This window comes from Oryctolagus cuniculus, chromosome 6, assembly GCF_051225735.1.
Source record: "Oryctolagus cuniculus isolate XC-2025 breed Fujian yellow rabbit chromosome 6, ASM5122573v1, whole genome shotgun sequence".
NCBI classification, from domain to species: Eukaryota; Metazoa; Chordata; class Mammalia; order Lagomorpha; family Leporidae; genus Oryctolagus; species Oryctolagus cuniculus.
This window is the reverse complement of record NC_142872.1, coordinates 1161225-1185579: the sequence shown is the minus strand read 5'-3', so window position 1 is coordinate 1185579 and position 24355 is coordinate 1161225. Positions and strand designations below refer to the sequence as shown.

General features: G+C 43.7%; 2 protein-coding genes across 2 annotated transcripts; both read left to right on the top strand.

Moving 5' to 3' along the window:
• The first annotated feature begins 2287 nt into the window (after window positions 1–2287).
• LOC149125889 (olfactory receptor 2T2-like) lies at window positions 2288–3253 on the top strand. The gene has a single exon (XM_089334612.1). The coding sequence runs from the start codon at window positions 2288–2290 to the stop codon at window positions 3251–3253; it is 966 nt and encodes a 321-aa protein (XP_089190738.1).
• Window positions 3254–10694: 7441 nt separating this feature from the next.
• Window positions 10695–11654, top strand: LOC149125888 (olfactory receptor 2T11-like). The gene has a single exon (XM_089335510.1). The coding sequence runs from the start codon at window positions 10695–10697 to the stop codon at window positions 11652–11654; it is 960 nt and encodes a 319-aa protein (XP_089191636.1).
• The last annotated feature ends 12701 nt before the right edge of the window (window positions 11655–24355 follow it).

Genomic DNA, 24355 nt, shown 5'->3' with positions numbered 1-24355 from the left:
GGTTAGGGGGAAGAGAAACCCCGAAGCTTTTTTTTTTCCTTCTTTCCGGTAGTGAGTTTGCTGCACTTTCCGGCCCCCCTCTAGATTCTGACCCCCGTTTCCCCACCAATGTCTCGGGTTATTGAGCTCACCTCCCCTTCCAGCGCCGATGTGTGGACTCGGAGCCCTGAGCGTCCCAAGTCTCCCCGCTGTTGTCTGTGTGGCATGCACTCCCCTTGGAGCACTGGGGCTTCTGCGGCTCGGTCCCGTGACTTGGCTTCTGCGCGGTGGGCGACCTTGTTCTCCCAGTAGGTCCTCCGATTCACGATTCCCGTGCAATTTTTTCCTGGTTCTTTTTTCTGCGGCTACCGTAACTCCCCTTTTATTAAACTAAATTTTCCTGGACTATCGGTGCGCGCCCTCACTATTCCGCCATCTTGGCTCCTGATTGATTAAACATTGAAACGTGGCATAAGTTGTGTCTTTCCACTGCCAGCTTTCTATTCTGTGTTCTAGGATCTACCCAAAGATGGTCCTAGGAGGATCCTGGGTCTTTTGAAGATTGTGTAAAGTGCAATCTAGAATTTATTTTCACTCCATTTTTGACTCAAAAGTATTCACTCATTTTCTTTGGTAATTCGCAAATTGATTCATTGTGTCAGTCTGGGAATTGCAGTTTCTCCAGGTATAATTTTAAAGGGATGATAAGAAGATGATATAATTTTATAAGTAATTAATATATAAAATCTATAATTGTGTAAATAGAAAAGAAGATTGATGCTCAAAATGGTGCTACTGTCTGCCTACATGGATATTTTGTTTTCCAAGCAGTTTTTGCAGTTGGATTTCCGGTGTGAATGAAATTTCAGGTGTAGGGTGTCTCCAAAGACAGCCTCTAGGCTGTGACTCTGAGCTGTGGCTTCACTCATTAAAACAGGCAAAGGAGGCTAACGTTCACCCAGCTGTTCAGTTACCATCTGATGCTCAGGGATTTGTTTTTCTTCTCCCATACAGATAAGGTGTGACAAATTTAAATTTTAGTACAAACTAATGTAAAATTGCTTTTCATTTTCTCCTGTAAAGTCCTACTTATTCATCTTTGATGACCAAGAAGGAAAAGCATCTATTTCTCTTATAATTTTTACTACAAAGCGGGGGGGGGGGTGGCTCATTCTTTCCAGATGCTTCTGAGACTGCACCTGTAACCACTGTGGAACAAAAGATGCATGTGTGTTTACAGTGTTGTCAATCAACACATTTGATAAAAATGTTTCTTCAGGAACCCATCACTGAGATGAGGAGAGGCCTATTGTGATGTGAGGGGTCTTTAAAGGTTTGTGAAACTGCAAAATATGAAAAAAGTGTGTGTATCATAAAAAATCTCTGTATAAAAATAAATCTATATTTTAATTTCATTTCCATGAACTTAGTGAAGTACCCTTGTATAATAATAGTCTTAAAAATTAATTAAGTATAATGTTCGAAGTCAATAAAAATGAAAACTGACAGTTCATTTCTCAATATCCCTCAACACATCACAGAGATGCACAGTCACACAGACACTTCCATCACTGGTTCACTCCCTAGCTGGCCATGACAGCCAGTGTTGGGCTAGGCTGAAACCAGAGTCTCCCATATGGGAGCAGGGGTCCAACCACTTGGACCATCTTCTGCTGTTTCCCAAGCCATTAGCAGGGAGCTGGATCGGAAATGGAGCAGGTAGGAGAAGACCTGGTACCCATATAGCATGCCAGGGTTGAACTCCGCAGCTTTATGTACTACTCCACAGCACTGGCCCCTGCCAATTTCTTAAGTCACAAATGGATGCTTGTTTAAGATCTTAACAACGTAGTAATACTAATCATATAGGACAACTCAATTTCTATGAACCTATGAATTACTGATTACAAGACAATATGGAGAATAGGACAGCTATGAACTTGATGAAGTTTTCCGCATAAAGTGAAGGGATTGTAAAACATATATAGAAGTTGGCTCCATGTAAAAATAAAACATATACTACAGAGGTACTGTGTGGGTTATTACTTCTGCACTTCATATGTAGCTTACAGAGGATGGACTTGTGGTGGCCCTAAACAGATGATGACTTTGTGTGAGTTTAGAGGTTAATCAGTGGCATAAAGATAGTATGAAACCTGGATTTAAAGTGATTCTGAAGTCCATGTCCTTCCTTTACTCCCATTGTTTCTGCCATGCCATGGGTGGTGACCTCTTCCATAATACGATGATTGAGTAACCCACAGACTTCTTAACTCTGCAGCCTCGGGGGCTGCCAGGCCACGTGGACATGGAGATTCTGCACAACTCCACAGACTTCATCCTCCTGGGTCTCATCACCCACCCCACGTGCCCTGGCCTCATCTTTGCAGTCATCTTCTCCATCTTTGTGGTGGCTGTCACAGCCAACGTGGCCATGATCCTGCTCATCCACAGGGACCCACACCTCCACACGCCCATGTACTTCTTGCTCAGCCAGCTCTCCTTTATGGATACTGTCTACATCTGTGTCACTGTCCCGAAGACACTCCAAGACCTGCTGTCCAAGGAAAAGACCATTTCCTTCCTGGGCTGTGCATTTCAGATCTTCTTCTACCTGACCCTTATTGGAGGTGAATTCTTCCTGCTGGGCTTCATGGCCTATGACAGATATGTGGCTGTGTGCAGGCCCTTGCAGTACCCTCTCCTCATGAACCGCAGGGTTTGCTTATTCATGGTGGTGAGCTCCTGGGTAGGCGGATCCTTGGATGGATTCATGCTAAGTCCTGTCACCATGAGCTTCCCCTACTGTGGGCCTCGAGAGATCAACCACTTCTTCTGTGAGATCCCAGCGGTGCTGAAGCTGTCATGCACAGACACGTCTCTCTACGAGACCCTGATGTATGCCTGCTGTGTGCTGATGCTGCTCATCCCTTTGTCTGTCATTTCTGTCTCCTACACACACATCCTCATCACGGTCCACAGGATGAACTCTGCCAAGGGCTGGCACAAAGCCTTCACAACGTGTTCCTCCCATATAATGGTGGTGATCATCTTCTATGGGGCAGCCTTCTACACCAATGTGCTGCCCCATTCCTACCACACGCCAGAGAAAGATAAGGTTGTGTCCGCATTCTACACCATCCTCACCCCCATGCTGAACCCCCTCATCTACAGCCTGAGAAACAAGGATGTGGAAGAGGCTCTTAGGAAAGCCCTGGGGAGGTGTGCTGCCTCCCGGAGAATCAGAGCAGGGGGAGTGCCCAGGAAATACTAGGAGTGGGTGATGAAGCAAGTCTCCTTGTTGCTATGGCCAATGACACAGTCATTCCAGAAAGTACTGCCTTGATTCTGAAAAGCATGCCCTGTCATTTTCACAACTCAAAATCACCCACTGAGAAAAGTCATTGCACTGCAAGCACCAGTTAAGAAAAGTAGACAAAAGCAGCAAGCACCTCATCATGGTTAACTTGCTCAAATCCATGCTTAGTCCATCAGCACCACCAATCATCCCAGCAGGCAAGCACCCCTTCTGAGTATCATCAGCAGTCATTTTTGATATATTTTTGCGATTTATTTAGAGAGAGGAAGATATTTCATCCATTGATTCATTCCTCAAATGGTCACCATGGCCGGGGTTAGTCTGGGCCAAAGCCAAGGACCAGGAGTTTCACCCAGGTCTCCCATGTGGGTGCAGGTACCCAAGTACATGGGTCACCTTCTGTTGTTTTCCCAGGTGCATTTTATACATCACAAGTGGGTGCTTTCAGTCTGTATTGATGACCAACTTCTGCACAGAAATTACAGCAGAATTTTACATGTCCTTGATAATTTAACAGCAAATATCCAAAACAAGTGAAATGTTTTCTAATGGTAATATAATAACTTAGCACTTTCCTTAGAAAACTTTTGTGTAGTTTATATGATTGTATTTTGGGTTCTGTATTTATAGTCACATTTTAGCAATGTCATTATCTTCTGACCTAAAGACTTATACTGTGGACACTTACTCTGCCTTTATTCACATAGACTAAAATATCCCTGGAAGTTAATAGCATTTATTGATTGCTTCATTGATTGATTTTTTTAAAAAAATTGACTTTACCATTAAGTTTGCAATGTTACTACAAACCTACAAAAATACATCTATACTTGAATAAAGTGCATATACATTGAACAATGAATCAAGATATTTCATGTGCTGACTTAACTCCCTGTGGTCAAGTTTCTCAATTTCCCTATTGACAGTCTCTCCATTGTTATGCAAAGGGACAAAGATTTCCTTTCTTAATTGATTGGAGTTAGGTGTGGTGTTTTGATAGGTGTGCAACTTTGATAGGGCATTGACTAAACAAGGATCACACTGAGTCTTCTACCCATCCATTTATGTAACTGACTTCTTCCTGGGTATAGGTCCTAAAATATGAGAAATACAAAGTGACATTGATTCACCTGGAGTTGCTTTTCTCTAACAGTAAAAGACTTAGAAAACACCTTACAAGTATCTGCCTGGTTACATGGTTGACAATGACACAGCACAGGTCACTCAATCCTATGCTATTCTGTGTCAACAGAGAGACAGGGAAAGCACTTGCTCCTCTAAGTTTCCTTCAGTGTGCTAAGCGCCAGGTTGGTTTTGCCTCAGAAAGTTCCTACTGGTTTGATCTTTTCCTGGCGTTAAACAGAGTATCCTGGAGGGATGGATCTCTTCACCTGTAGATGGAGGCCAGGATTACTTGTGAATGAAATCGTGAAACACTCTCACTACAGGATCCATCCTAGATCCCTGCACTGACACCATCTTCTTTCTCCTTCCTCTATCCCCACCTAGCACCATCATGGTCCTCCCTATATAAAACCAGTTCACTTCACTCCTACCCATGTCTTCATTCCCTTCTCCACAGGGGCCGACCTGCTCCCGGGCCTCTCTGGATTATTATCTAGAAAGACTTCTGTTCTTACACATCCGAGACTGATGCTTGCGAGTTTAACAGTGCATGTAACTCATACACTGGCAGCTATTTCAAAACACCGCGTGAGGAAGGTTGTTAAAATTTCCTGGAGATGTGCATTGGTGTCTGGGACACAGGAGGAGGGACTTCTGCAATGCTGCTCAGAGTCCAGTCAATGGGATCGCTTGTGGTTACATGTTTGTGCTCCCTTTGGCAGGGTCAATCATTCCCACCACTAAGAATGTGCATATTCCACCTAAATGTGATCTTTTAAAACTGTGAAATCTCACCATATACATGGTGGGTGCCTACTTTGCTCACATATAGCACTAACCCCATCCTAATAAGGAGTGACAAGGACATTTTCCCCGGGTCATCTCACCAAATTCTTGTCCAAGTTGACTTAAGGTCACCAGCGTTTCATCTTTCTAAAAACTCATACATTCCCTTGGGAAAGAGTGAGATAATTACATTTGCTTACAATTTGTTTTCAGTATTATCACATTCTACATTTGCAACTTGACATTCACATGACATGCATTGTTCTCAAGCATGAGGAAAGGAGGGAGAGAGAATATTCCCCATTTCCAAAACGTATTCAGCTGCCTTATCTGATTCTGATTCTGGTCCTCACAAAGATCTATGAAGTAGAACACACAGGAGATGAGCCCCATGGGGAAAGGAGAAACTAATGTTCAGAGCAAATTATTGCTTCATTTAAGCAAGAAAGAACCCTGCCTTCTGACTTCTGGTCTGGTGATGTGGTGCCAGACTTAGGCGCTAATTGACAGGCAATGTCTAAAGGAGAAGCTCCTGGTATAACGTGTGACTGCCAGCTTGTTAATCCTAATAATGCCCTCAAGGAGCAACGTGGGGATAAAAGCCACACCTGGTCACTGTTGGATGCCAGTGCACTGGTCTACCCAGGGCCTGAAGACCCCAGTGAGGCTGCTCCTGCAGGTGAGGGGCTTAGATGTGAAATTCACGGAACCTTTGCTTTTAAGTGTTTGTTTTATTTGTTTAAGGAAGAAGCATTTATATGTACACAGCATGAAATTAGAATGACAGGAAAGATAAAATCTACCAATAAACATTTTCTTAATTAACCAGGAAGATTTCAGGTAACTGAAAATACTTGGGCGATTATTCAGCCTGGGGAGAGAATGGAGACCTGTGTCGCCCAGAAGATGACAGTGCCTCCCCGCCAAGTGGAGTCCCTCCTCTAAAGGGAGGGACATGAAAGCAAAATGCTTCAGACACACGCAGGAGGAGGGAACACTGGAACAACAGGTAACTACTTGACATCCATGGGTTATTTAGCTAAACAACAGGGTAAGTCACAGTTAAATAAGCTGAAACAGACCCTTTCAGGCAGGTTAGTACTGGGAGCAAATCTGAAGGACAACTAAGGTCAGGTCACACATTCCCCAAACATTTGCAGGGGAGCTTCCTTCAAACTGTCAGAGACTCAGAGGTCAGGTGAAGGTGTACAGGTTCTGTTTCCATCACATCCCTCACATTAGCTGAGAACGTCCAAGTGATGAACAAATGCCTGCAACATCAGCTCTGACTATCCAATGTTGTTTCTTTTCTTCCATCAGCCCTTGAAGCTTATTTGATTTTATCAAATTTTACTCCTCACATAAGCAAAACCAAGGATCTTTCTCTTGCTCGGTGAAAGACCCAGGCACACAGAACAGTCCCTGCTGTGTCAGAGAAGTGTGCTCTCCACCAATACCACTGTAATGGACCAGTGAAGGCCATTTCATCTCAGGGGCTTCACACTCTAAAGCACAAGCCTGATTCTTCTAATCTTGTCCCTGGGCATCTCAGGTGTGAAGAATGGCAGTGGAAACAAGGTCAGTGGAATCAGGAGACTTTTGCAGACCAGGTAGAATTGTATGCTGAGGGTAAAGCTGGGAGCAAAACAACTGTCATCAAATTCTTTCCAAATTCCCCTATTGTTTTTTAAAATTTTATTAATTTATTGAGAGGTAGAGTTACAAACACAGAGAGGGAGAGACAGAGAGGTCTTCCATCTGTTGGTTCACTCCCCAAATGGCCACAATGGCTGCAGTTGGGTGGATCCAAAGCTAGCAGCAGGAGCTTCTTCTGGGTCTCCCACATGGGTGCAGGGACCCAAGCACCTCAGCCATCTTCTACTGCTTTCCCAGGCCATAGCAAAGAGCTGGATAGGAAGTGGAGCAGCCGGGAGTAGAAGTGGCTCCCATATGGTTTGCTGGCACTGCAGGTGGAGGTTTAGCCTATTGTGCCACAGCGCTGGCTCCTGTGAAGAAATCCTGCCTCTACACCATGGTCTGCACTTGGCATTTGGTGTCAGAAATAGTGGCCAGGTTCTGCAGCATCTACCCCTTTGGAACGTCAGTTCCAATCCTCTGCCTGGGACACCCCCTTGCCAGGGTGAGCAGGGTTGGCGTGCTCATATTCTACCTCCTCACGTGGCACATAAGCAAGAGGCAGCAGCACCAAGCGTTCAGCAACACACTTAGTAAGGGGAGCACTCAGTGGTGGGAGCAGTTTTTGTGATGCCACCCAGGAGGTCGAGACTGCCTTTGCTTTTCCAGGGATGCTTAGTTGGGTAACTAACCGGAGAGTCTGACCTGGCCCCAGCAGTGAACGGCCATGCTGAGAATGACTGGCCCTGTGATGGCCTCCCCAAGGGGCTGCCCTGTGACCAGCAATGCTGGTCTGCCTTCGCAGAAGTGCCTGCCTAAAAGTGACACAACTGCCCCAACAGGCCAGCTAAACACAGCATGGGAATTTGAATTCTGATGACAGAGTTGGCATTTGACATGAAGTCTGTTTTACAATACTGTTTAAAAGGAAAATGTCCAGGTAGGCATTTGACACTACTTGGGATGTTCACATCCCATGTGGAGGTGTGGAGGTTTGACTGCTGCACTGCTCCCGACTCTAGTTTCCTGCTAAGTCACACCTGGGAGGCAGTGGTGGTGGTTCAAGTGCTTGGGTCCCTGTCACTCATGTGGGAAACCCAGATGGAGTTACAGACTGCTGGTTTTGCCTGCTGCAGGTATTTAGGGAGTGAACCAGCAGATGAGTTCTCTCCTTCTCTCTGTTGGTCTATCTCCCTCTCTCTACTCTCTGTCTTTTGAATAAAAAATACAATAAGTAACCAAATGTTTTTAAAAATAAAATAGCTCTTTAATCCCCATTTGTGGGACCTGTACCCGGGAAATTCTCAGGGACAAGTATGCAAAATCTCACCATTGTTTACCACGTGGATTTAGCTCTGTAAGCATTCACAGAATTACTGCAGTAATGTCACAATTTACTGCATAAGGATTGAACCTGGGCTCGCACATTTTAAAACGGTTTCCATGTGTGTATCGTAATGGTTGTGTCCTCAGAGTCATTTATTTTGAGGGAGCTCTGCCACCCCCTCCCCCTCCCCCTCACCATGCAGGGTGCTCTGCAGTAGCATGGTACTTTCCCACAGCTGAGGGAATTTGAACGCCCACAAACTCAGTTTATAATATCGCAGTTCTGAAGGTCAGAAGCCTGGCACTGGTCACACCGGGCTGGGGTCAGGTTGCTGGGAGAATGGCACTCCTGCTTGGAGGGTGAGGACAGAATCCATCGCTTGGCCTCTTCTGGTGTCCAGCAACCACCCCAGTTCCTGGGCTCACCACACTTCCTGTCTGCAGAACCAGGGGCTGAACCACTCTGACCTCTGCTTCGATACCAGGTCTCCCTTGACTGTCCTGCAGGGCCTCCAAGTGCAGAACAGCCCAGATCAATCTCCTCATGTCAGAGTCCTTCTGTGGGGCCTGCAGCCAGAGTCCTTTGTACCACAGAAGGCAGAGCCACAGGTGCGGGGGACCAGGCAGGGAGCTCTGGGGGAGCTGCTGGTTTATTTAACACTCAGGCAAGGCTATCACAGCTTCATTGCATTTAGTGAAGTAGAAAGTTAATGGTAAGTCCTATGATATTTTTAGGAAAAATTTCCTGGTAACAAGAAGCAAATGCAGAGAACAATTAATGGGTGATGATTTCCTGTCTGTCTGTTTCACAGAGAGTAGATTCAGACTGTTCTATTAACACCTACCAGGTGGTCTCTGGATGAATCATAACACTTGAAGCTACAGTTAGCTCTTTTGTAATACATGGACGGAGCTGACTGACCGGTGTCACAGCAAGGACAGCTGCAGAAGACAGAGGACTGGTGAGTGAGTGCTGCCCTGGCAGACAGCTATGCTGACATCCCCTAGCCTCAGCCACGTGAGCTGGTTGTGAGCCATAGGGGAGTGAGTTGTGAGCCATCAGAAGTGCATTCTTGCCCCGGGGGTGGACAGCTCTGTTAAGACTCTGGAGCCTAAAGTATGACTACTCTTTTATCAATGAACTTTAAATGAACTAAAAATGGCTTTAGGCAATGCTTCGCTTCAATTTCTCTGAGCAATGGAATGGGCCTTAAATGAGTGGTCAGGGTATCCAGACCACCTGACCTAGACCTGCTGTTGGCATGCGCTGCTGTTACTAACCCCAGGGAAAGTGCAGAGAGCAGGGGCCATCATCCTGCTAGGATCTCCTCTGCTTTGTACTGGATTCTACTGCCCACATGCCCTGTCAAAAATTCCTTTGGGAAGCAGGTGTGGCTCAGGCCTGCTGAAGAAAAACCAGCTAAATTTGAATTTCAGATAGTGAATCTTCCCAGTGTGAGTCTATCAGAAACAAGAACTACAAGACATCCTTGATGCTTCTCTGGAAGTCACATGGCTGAGCCTGCAGGACTGAGACTGTGAGGCCACAGAGAGCATGTCCTGGCCCTCAGGTCCAAGTACAAGGGTGCTGGGTGCTCACACCACCAAAGCCAACATTTGGGAGGAGAGCACTTTACTGCAGGGGTGACTCTTGTAGAATCAGTCTTTAACCCACCGACAGTAAAGATAAAAATCTGTTCTGAAACTGTGCCCTGTGGTTCTCACACCTCGCATATAGCTTGTAACCAAGTGCAGCTATGGCCTCTGGGTAAACACTGGCAGAGGGCAGCCTAGCTAACATCCTGTTCCTTACAGGACTGTTGGGGACATAGCTTCAAGCAGCCGCCACTTAATTGTGAATCCCCATCCTCTGTTTCCCAAACCCAGAGTAGCAATGGGGAGCCATGCAGGGTGTAACAGAGACTGCTTGTGAAGAATTTAATTCTGAAAGGGGATTGCCAATAAGTGAGAGAGCAAAGGCTATTTGGAGAAAGGCCCTCTAGGGCAACACCAAGCAGTCTGAGCAACAGTGAGGACCCCCAGCGCTGGTTTCCAGTAGCAAGAAAGAGCAGAGACCCTGTAAACACCCGGCCCCCACCCTCTGTTCCTCATTGCTCACTTTAGCCATTCCACCTTTCCAAGAGTCACTTACTGAGACCAACCACACACTGGGTGACTTCCTGGATGCAGGCACTACAGGAAGAGCAGGACAGGTAAGGTGAGAGCCCTCCCCAGGCGTGGCAGACAGCCACGATGTCACCCAGTCCCCATGGCCTATTCAGTAGCTGGAACAGAGACTCAAATAAACAGGGACATTCTCCTAGATGAAGAGCACAATGGCTCCTGCTGCCAATTCCCTGCTCCTGGATTGTGGCCTGGGAAATCTCATCCTAGCCAGACCCCCACCTTACCCCACCCCACCCCAAAGTGTCGTCTCCACTGCCTCTTTCCCATGTGGAGTGTGTTGGGTCTTGTTTCCCTCCAGGTCTTTGGGTCTCCCTGCTCCTGGGAGCTGCCACAGGCAATGCTGGCGAGAAACAGAACCTCGTCCTCTGACTTTGTGCTCCTGGGCCTTCTGGTGAGCAGCGAGGCCACAGGGGTGGTATTTACAGTCATCTTTGCAATCTTCGTGGTGGCTGTCATGGCAAATGTGCTCATGATAGTCCTGATCCAGGCCGACTCCCACCTCCACACGCCCATGTACTTCCTGCTCAGCCAGCTGTCCGTCATGGACACCCTCTTCATCTGCACCACAGTACCCAAACTCCTGGTGGACATGGTTTCCAAGGAGAAGACCATTTCCTTTGTGGCCTGTGGCATTCAGATCTTCCTCTACTTGACCATGATCGGCTCAGAGTTCTTCCTCTTGGGCCTCATGGCCTACGACCGCTATGTGGCCGTGTGTAACCCCCTCAGGTACTCTGTTCTCATGAACCGCAAGGTGTGTCTTCTGCTGGCTGCTGGAGCCTGGCTGGGCGGCTCCCTGGATGGCTTTCTGCTCACCCCCATTACCATGAATGTCCCATATTGTGGCTCCCACACCATCGACCACTTCTTCTGTGAGATCCCGGCCGTTCTTAGGCTGGCCTGTGCAGACACATCCCTGTACGAAACCCTGATGTACATCTGCTGCGTTCTCATGCTGCTCATCCCCATCTCTATCATCTCCACCTCCTACTCCCTCATCCTGGTCACCGTCCACCGCATGCACTCCGCAGAGGGCCGCAAAAAGGCTTTTACCACCTGCTCTTCCCACTTGACCGTGGTCAGCATTTTCTACGGGGCTGCCTTCTACACCTACGTGCTGCCCCAGTCCTTCCACACCCCCGAACAGGACAAGGTGGTGTCGGCCTTCTACACCATCGTCACACCCATGCTGAACCCCCTCATCTACAGCCTCAGGAACAGGGATGTGATGGGGGCATTTAAAAGGATGCTGACACGTTGTTCATCTGCTCAGAAAGTAGTGACAAGTGACACCTAGGCATTCAGCAACAGCGACAGGAGGACAGGGCTTCTAAGAACCACCTCCATGTGCCCTGTTCCCTCAAAGTGTGCCTCCTGTTGGGGATTAGGATGCTTCAGTCTGTCAGGACTCCTGCTCCTGAGGGAAGTGGGGGATGTAGGGACCTTTTGGCAAAATATTATAAAAGAAATGATTATTAAGTAAGCCCAGGAATTCATTGTGTCTTTGTTTTTTTGTTTGTTTAGGGAAAGAATTCAAATATTCATAGTAACTGTTTTGTGTTGAACTTGGCCTTCTTCACAACCTATTTCCTGGTCAAACCAAACCAAAGCCCTAAAAAGCTACCTAATTTTGTGCAGCAAATTGCATGATGATTTCTAAAGCAACAATGTAAAAGAATGCCAATCTACAAAGCAGTGACAAAGATGATGAACCACACAATTCACTCATGTTTTTTATCATGAGATTGATACCACAACCTTGAGAGCTCGGATCATCCTTGCCTCTGTTGTGCTGATGTCAGAGCTCCCAAATACTTGGCCACTCTGATGAACTGAACAGAACCTGTGTTGAGGCATGAACAGCAGAGTGCCACACAGCTACTAGAGGGAGCAGACTCTGGTGTTTGCCACTGAAGAACACTGCTGTGCTTCATCCTTATGAGGGTAATAACAGCACACCAGACTTGGTCACCTCCTTAGTCCAAAGCTGCAAATTCCCCAGTTCCGTGCATTCAACAACAATGCTTGGAGGCATCTGGGCCTTGATTCTGAGCTGCAGACACCTGGAGAGTTCTCTGTCATGGTCTGGCACGGTAAGATCTCAGTGTCCACAGTGCGTGAAACAGAGCAGGGAGAAAATGCAGATGTAGGGAGAAAACTCGTGCAGTTTCAAAGAGGAAGAACAACATGGCTGGAGCAGAACGGAGACCCAAGAACTCCTGGATTCTGTGTGTGTTGGAAACCAATGTGGAATGAAGGACAGCTCACTGGTTTGAGCAGAAAGATGGGTGAACAGAATTGTTACTTACTGACTGAGCTTAGGAAGACTTCCACAGTGGCAGTTAGGAGAAATCAAGAATTTTTGAAATGTCTCAGATGTCAAAGGCATACAGCAATTCAACTGGAATTCAGATTTGATTCTGAATTCAGGGCTAGTTGAGGTCACTCTACCTAAGAGAATGGATTTGAGATTTAGACCTGAGGCTCAAGTCTAAATGAGAAGTGAATGAGAGAGGCAATAAGGTCTTGTGAAGTAAGAAGAAACAACATCTGAGGCAAGGGTAAAGAAAGCATTTGAAGAAAGAGGCTAGGATCACCTGCAACAAGTGCACACTATAGCTGGAGGAAGACTGTGGGGCAACATGGAACACCCTGGGACATTCCCAGGAGCAGCTTCCTGGGGGACATCCCACCTGGACAGGACTCCAGAGCGTGGATTGGATGAGGGCAGTATAAGTAGTGTTGATATTGGGTTTCTTTTTTGTTTCTGTTTGGAAAGGAGAGGAGAGACATGGAACACATGTAGAAGGGCATGAGATACCAATGTGCTTGTTGTCTGCTGCCACAGCTGTCTATGGTTTCAAAAGAATTAGCCAGTTCAGCGAAATAAAACAGTGATGGATGAGACATGGAGCAAGCTTCAGGGGGATGTTCTCTGAGCACAGATGTCAGCACAGAGCAGAGAGGTTGACATGTGTGAATGCATGCGTGTGCACTTGTGTGCCCGTGTGTGTACGCATGCATGTATGCATGCACATATGTGTGTGCATGTGTGTGTGTGTATTCACGGTCAGGTCACTGCCTACAGCAGTAGGGAAGGCAGAGCACAGGACATGTGAGAGGGCTATCTGACAGCTTTCATCTCCTTCTCAGAGGAACTGGAGTCAAGCCCAGCTTCATGAGCAGAGAGCAGGGGCTCTTGTTCAAAGTTTCGGAGTGACTAAAGTCATCCTGCAGAGGGGGTAGGTGAGCGAGCAGGGCAGAGACAGAAGGACTGAAGGGCATCCTTAGCACCGCCCAGGATTGGGTTTATGAATTTTATGAACATGTCTGTCTGATAATTTGTGACATGTACTCAAATAAATGTATTGTTAATTTTATTTATCCCAAGTGATAAATAAATGTTTACTGTGTGCTGATTTATGTGTGGCTGGCATTTGTACATCTCCCAGTATGCATTTTATATTTCAATTAACACACTATATAAAAGGAATGAGTATTTATTACAAGGTATATGTGCTAGCTTAATAAACACTCTTGTATAGTTGCCATGTGCGAGCACATACAAGCACTTGTGTGCAGCGAGGAGAAGCAGCGAGTATTATCTGAGGTCCATTGGGTGAAATCAAGGCAGTGCATGTGCGTGAGGTGTGAGATGAGCCATAGCAGGATGGGGCCCACCCTCTCTCTCTTCCTTAATGAAAATTCCCTAATATGTACAGATACTATTTAGATCTGAATATAAATAACACTGAAAAATGTGGCTTTGTGAAATGCTTATTTGCCTATTTCTCTTCCAGCTTGCTAGATTGTACACACGATGGCAGGAGCTCAGGCCACCATCTTGCTCAAATGAAAGCGTCCTTATCCTCCCCATGGTGGAGGAGGAGGCTGGGTGATGTCTGTACCACCTAAGGGACAGTCAGAGATCAGAAGTGACCACTTAAGTCTATATACTCTGAAAAGCCATAGAAATCTAAGGGGAAAGACTACAGCGCACAGAGTGGGAAAACAGTATCTTTAATACACATTTACCTGGATATCAAAACTTAGTGTGATATTTGTGTTCTACTGAGAATAGAAAATACCCATGCATCCCCAAAGCAACTTTGTAATGATCAATCAGTTTTTATGTAATAGACATATGGTGAGGGTTTTATGAAAGTTTTCTGAACACTTGATTTCTAAGACTGTGTCAGCTTTGAAAAATTTAAATATATTTTATTATTTTTGTTTGTATATTCTTGTCAATATGGTAGAACTTATTCCTCCTGTCTAGCTTATTTTGAATGATAGTATTGGTGTGTTCAGAATTCAGGATCGAGAGTTTTATTCTCTCACTCTTTTCCTCTGACACTTCCTCTCTGACAAATTGATTATCTGGAAATACGCTGTTTCACCTAACATATTTACAGATTTTTCTAAAATAACTTGAGGTTTCTGTGTTGCTGAATCTCAATGAGATTCTCTTGTTGCCAGAGAATGCACTCTGCATGATGTTAATCTTTTGTCTACAGTGAGGTTGGTTTTATCTGGATGGATGGCAAAATGTGTCTTCTGTTGCTGGTTGGTAAAATGTTCTGTGTGCATCTGTCTCCATCCTGAATCTGAGGGGGACAATGCCTGACTTTTCTCAGTCTCACCTGATTTTTACTCTGGAGTTTTTTGGTAATCAAAGGCTGGTGTCAATTAGCACAAACCAGCTGCATGCACCCTTCAAACTGGGCCCAGTCTAAAGAAAGCAATAATAATCAAAATTGTATCTGTTCAACCACTCTGGCCCCTATCGGCCCTTTGAGCTTATTGGTGTTGACTCAGTGTGTGGGTGGTTTTTGGTAAGTCTGAAGAGGCCAAGGCAACTTGGCTGTCTGACAAGGTCACAGCAGGAGGTCTGTCTCCTCAGGGCGTGAGTCTGACAAGATGGGTATCTGTGGTGGTTTTAGATTTATTGATACAAAAAAGCCAGTTTCCTGGTGGTCCCGCTGGTGGCTGGCGATTGCTATATTCTTGGAAATCTGTGATAAATGACCTCTGCTCAAAATGACCTCACTGATGGTTGAACTGTTTGATGTCTAGATCCTCCTAGACTAATTCAATCCCTTCTGATGCATCAGTTATCTGCAATAAAAGCCTAGACGGAACTCCAAACTGTAAGGTATACGGTATGCAGTTAGACCTGATTCAGGGATAAGAAGGGCCTTGGAGAAGGTCTTCAGTCTCCTGCTATAATCCACTTGAGATTATGTCTTCTCATAGACGAATGACTTGTAAATACCTTAGTCTGTGTAGCCTGATGGAAAGAACATAAAGTAATTACCAAATCAGTGAGCGAATCTTAAATGAACTACTAAAACTAAATAGTAGTGAAGGGTTATGGAAAGGACATGTGTAATGAATGGGTTTGTTTGAGCTGGGTGTTAACGGTTACTAATGGAGTTAAACTAAAAGGTAAATGTTCCAATCTTCATAATCAATTGTTGTAAGTAGATGTTCCAATTCTTTGCAAAAAAAAATAGTGTTTTTTGTATTCGATTATTGTATAATTTAGCATCACTTTGAGTCTCTGTTCTATTGTATCTCAAATATAAATTAAATCTTTAAAATCAAAGAAATTGTTACATGGCTATGGAAATCAAGATTAGGGAGGGGTTACACGTAATAGGAGGTCAATGGTTTGAAGTGGATGGGAAACAGACTTTGTTATCATAAGGAAACATCATTAACTCTGTAAGGATCATTTATGAGTGGGCATTTGCAAAATTTATGAGGACAGTAAAGAATGTGTAAAATCAACAGCGGATGTAACTTAGGGTATAAAAATAAAGTCTGTTGCTCTCTCATCGGAGCCATGCCATCAGCCTTGCTGTGAGTGTGTCTCTCATTTCTCCCCACACCGACGCCTCCCACACATTCGGGAACTCCTGGACCTGCCAGAGCAGGCCTCTGGCAAAAGTCCACCTGGGCGTTCCAAGTAACACAACTAACAGTTCTGGTAGTGCCTGCCAATTATTACAGAAGGATGAGGAAAGTGGAATAATCTAAAATAAATTTGAGGAACAGCTAACTGGGTATGATAAAACCAGAATGAGACTAATCATAAGGGGGTGAAAAGAAGTAAACAGGAGAAAAAAGCATCCAAGGGATCGCCAAAACTTTCCTGGAAAGAGGCATTATTCACAATTCTGGGTGGGGTTCAGAAACTGTTCTGCACCAAAATAAAATTGTGCTAGCTTTTTAAGTGTAGGAACAGGGCCCTTCTTGAGGCACTGTGAAGGATAGACATAAGTTTGAAAACAGCCCCAAAGAGCAACCTGAACTCTATTCAAATGGAGAGAACACAAATCAAATCCATGGTGGAACTCAGTGGGAGGGATGGTGACATCACTGATGCTTTACAAAAAAGTTTTAGGGACAGCATTCCAACGATATCACAGAAGGCAAATGGCTGACTCATTTTAAGGGGTGGGATGAGATGAAGTGAAGCCCTCAGTAGCACACCATGCATACCCCTTTGTGAGGAAAAAGCTAATCTCATTCTGGGCAGTACAGAGGAACCGCAATGAACAGCCAGCCCAACAGACATCTCCTTCAGTGCAGCTAACATAATCCTGTCTGTACCATGAAAGTGGAGCAAAGCTTCGGCTCAACGGGTACCCACACTTGTCTTGTTGTGTCAGATCACCTGCAAACAAAAGCTGAGCTTCCAGCAGAAATCTCATATACAAGTGGGATCAAGATGTTGAAGCAGGAGACAAAACATGGCCTTAGCAGCAAGAGCCACAAGAAAGCCATGGCTACTAAGGGGAAGTGGTCCAGGCAGAGCAAAAGAAGATAGGTCAAGAGCAAAGGTCACAGCAACAGTCTGTTGGAGACGTTGGTTGAGTTTCTGCAGGGTCAAAGAACGAAATGTCTGTTAATTGTGGGGGTGTTTTGAGACACTGAGTCAAAGATTCCGTGGAAAATCCCCAAGGAAAGCTCTCCCTGAGAGTCGTCCAGCACCGTGACAGTGCCCCTGCTCATTTCCCTCATCAAACCAGGACAAGTCTAATGGCTCTCAGTGGGACATCAGGCATCCACCTTACATTCCTACTTTGGCTCCTTCTGACTTCATTTTGTTCCCTAGTGTCTAAAAGTCTTTGAGGGACACCCACTCCTCTTTAGCTAACATCTCCCAGCACCCTTAGTTTGCCAGAGATGAACTAGGTGGAAGCCTCTTGAGTTCATCATCTCCCATCTTATTTAGACAAGGCCATAGTTAAAGTGGAAGTTCTCTACGCCCTTCAGAGTAAGGTACCTCCTTCTTTGCTGGCCCGTTCTTTCTGCTGGGATCTCACCCACCGAGATATTTCATTTAAATCTTTTTTTTTTTTTTTTTTTTTTTTTTTTTTTTTTTTTTTTGCCACAGGTCTTGGCTTTCCATTCCTGAGAAACTCTCATGGATTTTTAGCCAGATCTGAATGTCTTAAGGGCTGATTCTGAGGCCAGAATGCTGTTTAGGACATCTGCCATTCTATGAGTCTGCTGTATATACACTTCCCATGTTGGATAGTTCTCTCCTTTTTAATTCTATCAGTTAGTATTAGCAGACACTAGCCTTGTATATGTGATCCCTTTGACACTAATTCTATCATTATGATCAATTATGAACTGAAACTGATCATTTTGACTAGAGAGATGGCATTGGTACATGCCACCTTAATGGGATTGAATTGGAATCCCCTGGCACATTTCTAGCTCTACCATTAGCAGTAAGTCTGAGTGAGCATGTGCTGAGCTAAACATCTCCTCCTTCTCTTATTCCCACTCTTATATATATATTATATTATATTACTCACTTTTCAGTTAAATTTAAATGCCTATGGCCGGCGCCGCAGCTCAATAGGCTAATCCTCTGCCTGTGGCGCTGGCACACAGGGTTCTAGTCCCGGTCGGGGCGCCGGATTCTGTCCTGGTTGCCCCTCTTCCAGGCCAGCTCTCTGCTGTGGCCCGGAGTGCAGTGGAGGATGGCCCAGGTCCTTAGGCCCTGCACCCGCATGGGAGACCAGGAGAAGCACCTGGTTCCTGGCTTCGGATCAGCATGGTGTGCTGGCACAGCATGCCAGATGCAGTGGTCATTGGAGCATGAACCAACGGTAAAGGAAGACCTTTCTCTCTGTCTCTCTCCCTCTCACTGTCCACTCTGCCTGTCAAAAAAAATAGGCTGGTGCCATGGCTCAATAGGCTAACCCCCTGTCTGCAGCGCTGGCACACCGGGTTCTAGTCCCGGTCGGGGCGCTGGATTCTGTCCTGGTTGCCCCTCTTCCAGGCCAGCTCTCTGCTGTGGCCCAGGAGTGCAGTGGAGGGTGGCCCAGGTCCTTGGGCCCTGCACCCACAGACGAGACCAGGAGAAGCACCTGGCTTCTGGCTTTGGATCAGTGTGGTGTGCGGGCCGCAGTGTGCTGGCTGCAGTGGCCATTGGAGGGTGAACCAATGGTAAAGAAAGACCATTCTCCCTGTCTCTCTCACTGTCCACTCTGACTGTCAAAAAAAAAAAAAAAAAAGAAAGAAAGAAAGAAAAGAAAAAAGAAAAAAAATTAAATGCCTAAGAATAATTGTGTGTTAATTGAATTGAAGAGTTCAAACAACGGTATTAAGTAGAACAAAAAAAATACTAAAAGGAATAAAATAGTAAGTTGTTCTTCAACAGTCAGGACAAGGACTGATCAAGTCATTGTTTCTCATAGTGTCAATTTCACTTCTACAGGTTTCCTTTTAGGTGCTCAGTTAGTTGCCACAGATCAGGGAGAAAACATATTTGTCCCTTTGGCGCTGGGTTAATTCATTCAGCGTGATGTTTTCCAGATTCCTCCATTTTGTTGCAAATGACCAATTTCATTTTTTTTTAACTGCTGGATAGTATTCTATAGAGTAAATATCCCAAAATTTCTTTATCCAGTCTTCTGTTGATGGGTTGATTCCAGGTCTTAGCTATTGTGAATTGAGCTGCAATAAACATTGAGATACAGACAGCTCTTTTATTTACCAGTTTAATTTCCTTTGGGCAAATTCCAAGGAGTGGGATGACTGGGTTGTATGGTAGGGTTATATTCAGGTTTCTGAGGAATCTCCAGACTGACTTCCATAGTGGCTTAACCAGTGTGCATTCCCACCAACAGTGGGTTAGTGTCCCTTTTTCCCCACATCCTCGCCAGCATCTGTTGTTAGTTGATTTCTATATGTAAGCATTCTAACTGGGGTGAGTTGAAAACTCATTGTGGTTTTGATTGATTTATATTTCCCTGATTGCTAGTGATCTTGAACATTTTTTCATGTGTCTGTTGGACATTTGGAGTTCCTCTTTTGTAAAATGACTATTTAGGTCCTTGGCCCATCTCTTAAGTGGGTTGTTTGTTTTGTTGTTGTGGAGTTTCTTGATCTCTTTGTAGATTCTGGTTATTAAACCTTTATCAGTTGCATAATTTGCAAATATTTTACCCATTCTGTCGGTTGCCTCTTCACTTTCCTGACTGTTTCTTTTGCAGAACAGAAACTTCTCAAATGGATGTAATCCCAATTTTTTTTCTTTTTTTTTTTTAACTTTTATTTAATGAATATAAATTTCCAAAGTACGACTTATGGATTACAATGGCTTCCCCCCATACCGTCCCTCCCACCCACAACCCTCCCCTTTCCCACTCCCTCTCCCCTTCCATTCACATGATTCATTTTCGATTCTCTTAATATACAGAAGATCAGCTTAGTATACATTAAGTAAGGATTTCAATAGTTTGCTTGCACACAGAAACATAAAGTGAAGAATAATAGATGATTTTTTTTAAGTGATGATGAAATCAGATCAGACCTATTGTCATGTTTAATCCCAGTGAGAGTCAAGTTGGGAATTGATAATTTCTTTCTTTTTTTTTTTTTTTTTACAGAAGATCAGTTTAGTATACATTAAGTAAAGATTTCAACAGTTTGCACCCCCATAGAAACACAAAGTGAAATATACTGTTTGAGTACTCGTTATAGCAGTAAGCCTCAATGTACAGCACATTAAGGACAGAGATCCTACATGAGGAGTAAGTGCACAGTGACTCCTGTTGTTGACTTTACTAATTGACATTCCTGGCTATGGCATCAGTAATCTCCCTATGCACCAGTCATGAGTTTCCAAGGCTATGGAAGCCCTCTGAGTTCTCCGACTCTTATCTTGTTTAGACACGGTCATAGTCAAAGTGGAGGTTCTCTCCTCCCTTCAGAGAAAGGTACCTCCTTCTTTGAAGACCTGTTCTTCCCACTGGGATCTCACTCACAGAGATCTTTTGCCAGAGTGTCTTGGCTTTCCATGCCTGAAATACTCTCACGGGCTTTTCAGCCAGATTGGAATGCCTTTAGGGCTGATTCTGAGGCCAGAGTGCTATCTAGGACATCTGCCATTCTATGAGTCTGCTGAGTATCTCACTTCCCATGTTGGATCACTCTCCCCTTTATTTATTCCATCAGTTAGTGTTAGCAGGTACTAGACTTGTTTATGTGCTTCCTTTGACTCTTAGTCCTTTCATTATGATCAATTGTGAACTGAAATTGATCACTTGGAATAGTGAGATGGCATTGGTACATGCCACCTTGATGGGATTGAATTGGAATCCCCTGGTATGTTTCTAACTCTACCATTTTGGGCAAGTCAGCTTGAGCATGTCCCAAATTATACATCTCTTCCCTCTCTTATTCCCACTCTTATGTTTAACAGGGATCACATTTCAGTTAATTTTTAACACTTAAGAATAACTGTGTATTAATTACAGAATTAAACCAGTCATATTAAGTAGAACAGAAAAAAAAACTACTAAGAGGGATAATGTATTAAGTTGTTCATTAACAGGCAGGGCTATGTTGATCAAGTCACCGTTTCCCATAGTGTCCATTTCACTTCAGGGGGTTTTCTTTTTGGTGTTCAGTCAGTTGTCACCGATCAGGGAGAACATATGGTATTTGTCCCTTTGGGACTGGCTTATTTCACTCAGCATGATGTGTTCCAGATTCCTCCATTTTGTTGCAAATGACTGTGTAATCCCAATTTTTAATTCTGGCTTTGATTGCCGGTGCCTCTGGGGTATTTTCCAAGAAGTCTTTGCCTGTGCCTGTATTTTTCAGGGTTTCTCCAATGTTCTCTAGTAACTTGATGGTGTCAGGTCGTAGATTTAGATCTATAATCCATGTTGAGTGGATTTTTGTGTAAGGTATAAGGTAAGGGTCTTGCTTCATGCTTCTGCATGTGTAAATCCAGCTTTCCCAGCACCATTTGTTGAATAGACTGTCCTTGCTCCAGGAATTGGCGTTAGCTCCTTGATCAAATATAAGTTGGCTATAGATGTTTGGATTGATTTCTGGTATTTCTATTCTGTTCCATTGGTCTATCCATCTGCTTCTGTACCAGTACTATGCTGTTTTGATTATAACTGCCGTGTTGTATATGTTTAAATCTGGTATTGTGGTGCCTCTGGGTTTCTTTTTGTTGCATAAGATTATTTAGCTATTCGAGGTCTCCTGTGCCTCCATATGAATTTCAGCATCATTTTTTCCAGATCTGAGAAGAATGTCTGTGGTATTTTAATTGGTATTGCATTGAATCTATAAATTGCTTTTGGAAGAATGGGCATTTTGATGACATTGATTCTTCCAATCCATGAGCATGGAAGATTTTTTCCATTTCTTGGTATCCTCCTCCCTTTCTTTAAGATTTTGTAATTCTCATCATAGAGATCTTTGACATCCTTAGTTAAGTTTTTTTCCAAGGTATTTGATTGTTTTTGTAGCTATTGTGAATGGGATTGATTTTAGACGTTCTTTCTCAGCTGTGGCATTGTCTATATACAAAGGCTGTTGATTTTTTGTGCATTGATATTATATCCTGCTACTTTGCCAAATTCTTCTATGAGTCCAATAGTCTTAGTAGAGTTCTCTGGATCCTCTAACTAAAGAGTGATATCATCTGCAAATAGGGATAGTTTGACTTCTTCCTTCCCAATTTGTGTCCCTCTGATTTCTTTTTCTTGCCTAATGGTTCTGGCTAAAATTTCCAGTACTGTATTGAATAGCAATGGTGAGAGTGGGCATCCATGTCTGGTACTGGATCTCAGTGGAAATGCTTCCAACTTTTCTCCATTCAGTAGGATACTGGCCGTGGGTTTTTCATAAATTGCCTTGATTGTGTTGAGGAATGTTCCTTCTATACTCAATTTGCTTAGAGTTTTCATCATGAAAGGGTATTGTATTTTATCAAATGCTTTCTCTGCATCTATTGAGCTAATCATATGGTTTTTCTTCTGCAGTTTGTTAATATGGTGTGTCACATTGATTGATCTGCGAATGTTGAACCATCCCTGCATACCAAGGATAAATCCCACTAGGTCTAGGTGGATGTGTTTTTGCATTCTGTTGGCTAGAATTTTATTGAGGATTTTTGCGTCTATGTTCCTCAGGGAAATTGGTCTGTAATTCTCTTTCTCTGTTGCATCTTTTTCAGGTTAGAGATTAAGGTGATGCTGGATTCATATGAAGAATTTGGGAGGATTCCCTCTCTTTCAATTGTTCTTAATAGTTTGAGAAGAATTGGAGTTAGTTCTTCTTTAAATGTCTGCTAGAATTCAGCAGTGAATCCATCTGGTCCTGGGCTTTTCTTTGTTAGGTGGGGCTTTATTACTGATTCAAATTCTGTCTCAGTTATGGGTCTGTTTAGGTTTTCTCTATCTTCATGATTCAATTTAGGTAGGTTGTATGTGTCCAGGAATCTATCAATTTCTGCTAGATTTCCCTGTTTGCTGGCATACAACTCTTTTCAGTAATTTCTGATGACTCTTTTTATTTCTGTGGTGTCTGTTGTTACTTTCCCTTTTTCGTTGTCTGATTTTACAGAATTGGGTCTTTTCTCTCCTTTTTTTAGTTAGTTGGGCCAATGTTGTTTAATTTTTTTTTTTTTTCAAAAAAAAAACAGCTCTGTAGAAGGCTTTCCTTCTTCTTCTTCAGGTTAACACACACACACACACACACACACAATGTAGCTTTCTCTTCCCTTCTCCAGGGAATAGGGTCATCTGAGCCCTTTTCTATATTTTGCCCACATGCCAAGTATCTCATTATTCAGCTATATCCATGAGGTTCAGTAAACCTCAGCAGAAACTTCTAACTCAATTTTTGTTTAAAATTGCTTTAACATCAGCATCCCATTTGCAAAAACTCATTTGAATTCAGGCAGAGCTGTGATTCTATAACTTTGCAACAAAGGAATCAACACAAAAGCACATGAAGCAGGTCGGTTTTGTACACTTATTTCATATTTAATGACTTTTATGCAGATAGAAAAACAGAATTGACCAAGTACTGAACATAGCAATAATCACTTTGAGAATAAATTAAATTTGAATTAAAGTGAGATCTCTTTCCATTGGAGGAAGACACTTCTGCATCCCTCTGAATGGTGGACAGCACAAGAAACCAGATAGAATCCCCATGTGTCACCCTAGTTTTTATACTCATAGACTAGTCAAAAAGAAAGGCTGAATATGAGAAAACCACCTCGGAAACTCTACACACTAATTCCTCCCTTCAAGCTTACGTAGAAGATGTCACAAAGGACAGTTCTCTGCTTTTTTCACTTTAATATTCAAATATTAACTTATGTCCTCTTCTAATTTTTCAATATTCACTTACTGAGGCTGCATTACTTAAGAAATAATAAATCATGTTCATCAAAAGTTAACTTTGCAACTAACATCATTCTATGGCTAGAAATACTTTAAATAGTGATGATTTGCCAAACATGGTATTATATTTTTTGTTTTTTTTTTCAAGAATGAATGAATGATATAAAATCATAGCAAATAATGCCATAAATTTTCATCTTAACTTAACTCATTCTTTACTTAGAGTTTTTTTTTTTTTTTTTTTTTTTTTTGAGAGATAGTCGTATGGAGAGTGTGAGAATGTTCTTTCTGGTCCAAAAGCTCAGGGATCTAC

What these genes read in the sequence shown, in the direction of transcription:
- LOC149125889 (XM_089334612.1), top strand. Translation starts at nt 2,288, where the DNA reads ATGGAGATTCTGCACAACTCCACAGACTTCATCCTCCTGGGTCTCATC.
- LOC149125888 (XM_089335510.1), top strand. Translation starts at nt 10,695, where the DNA reads ATGCTGGCGAGAAACAGAACCTCGTCCTCTGACTTTGTGCTCCTGGGC.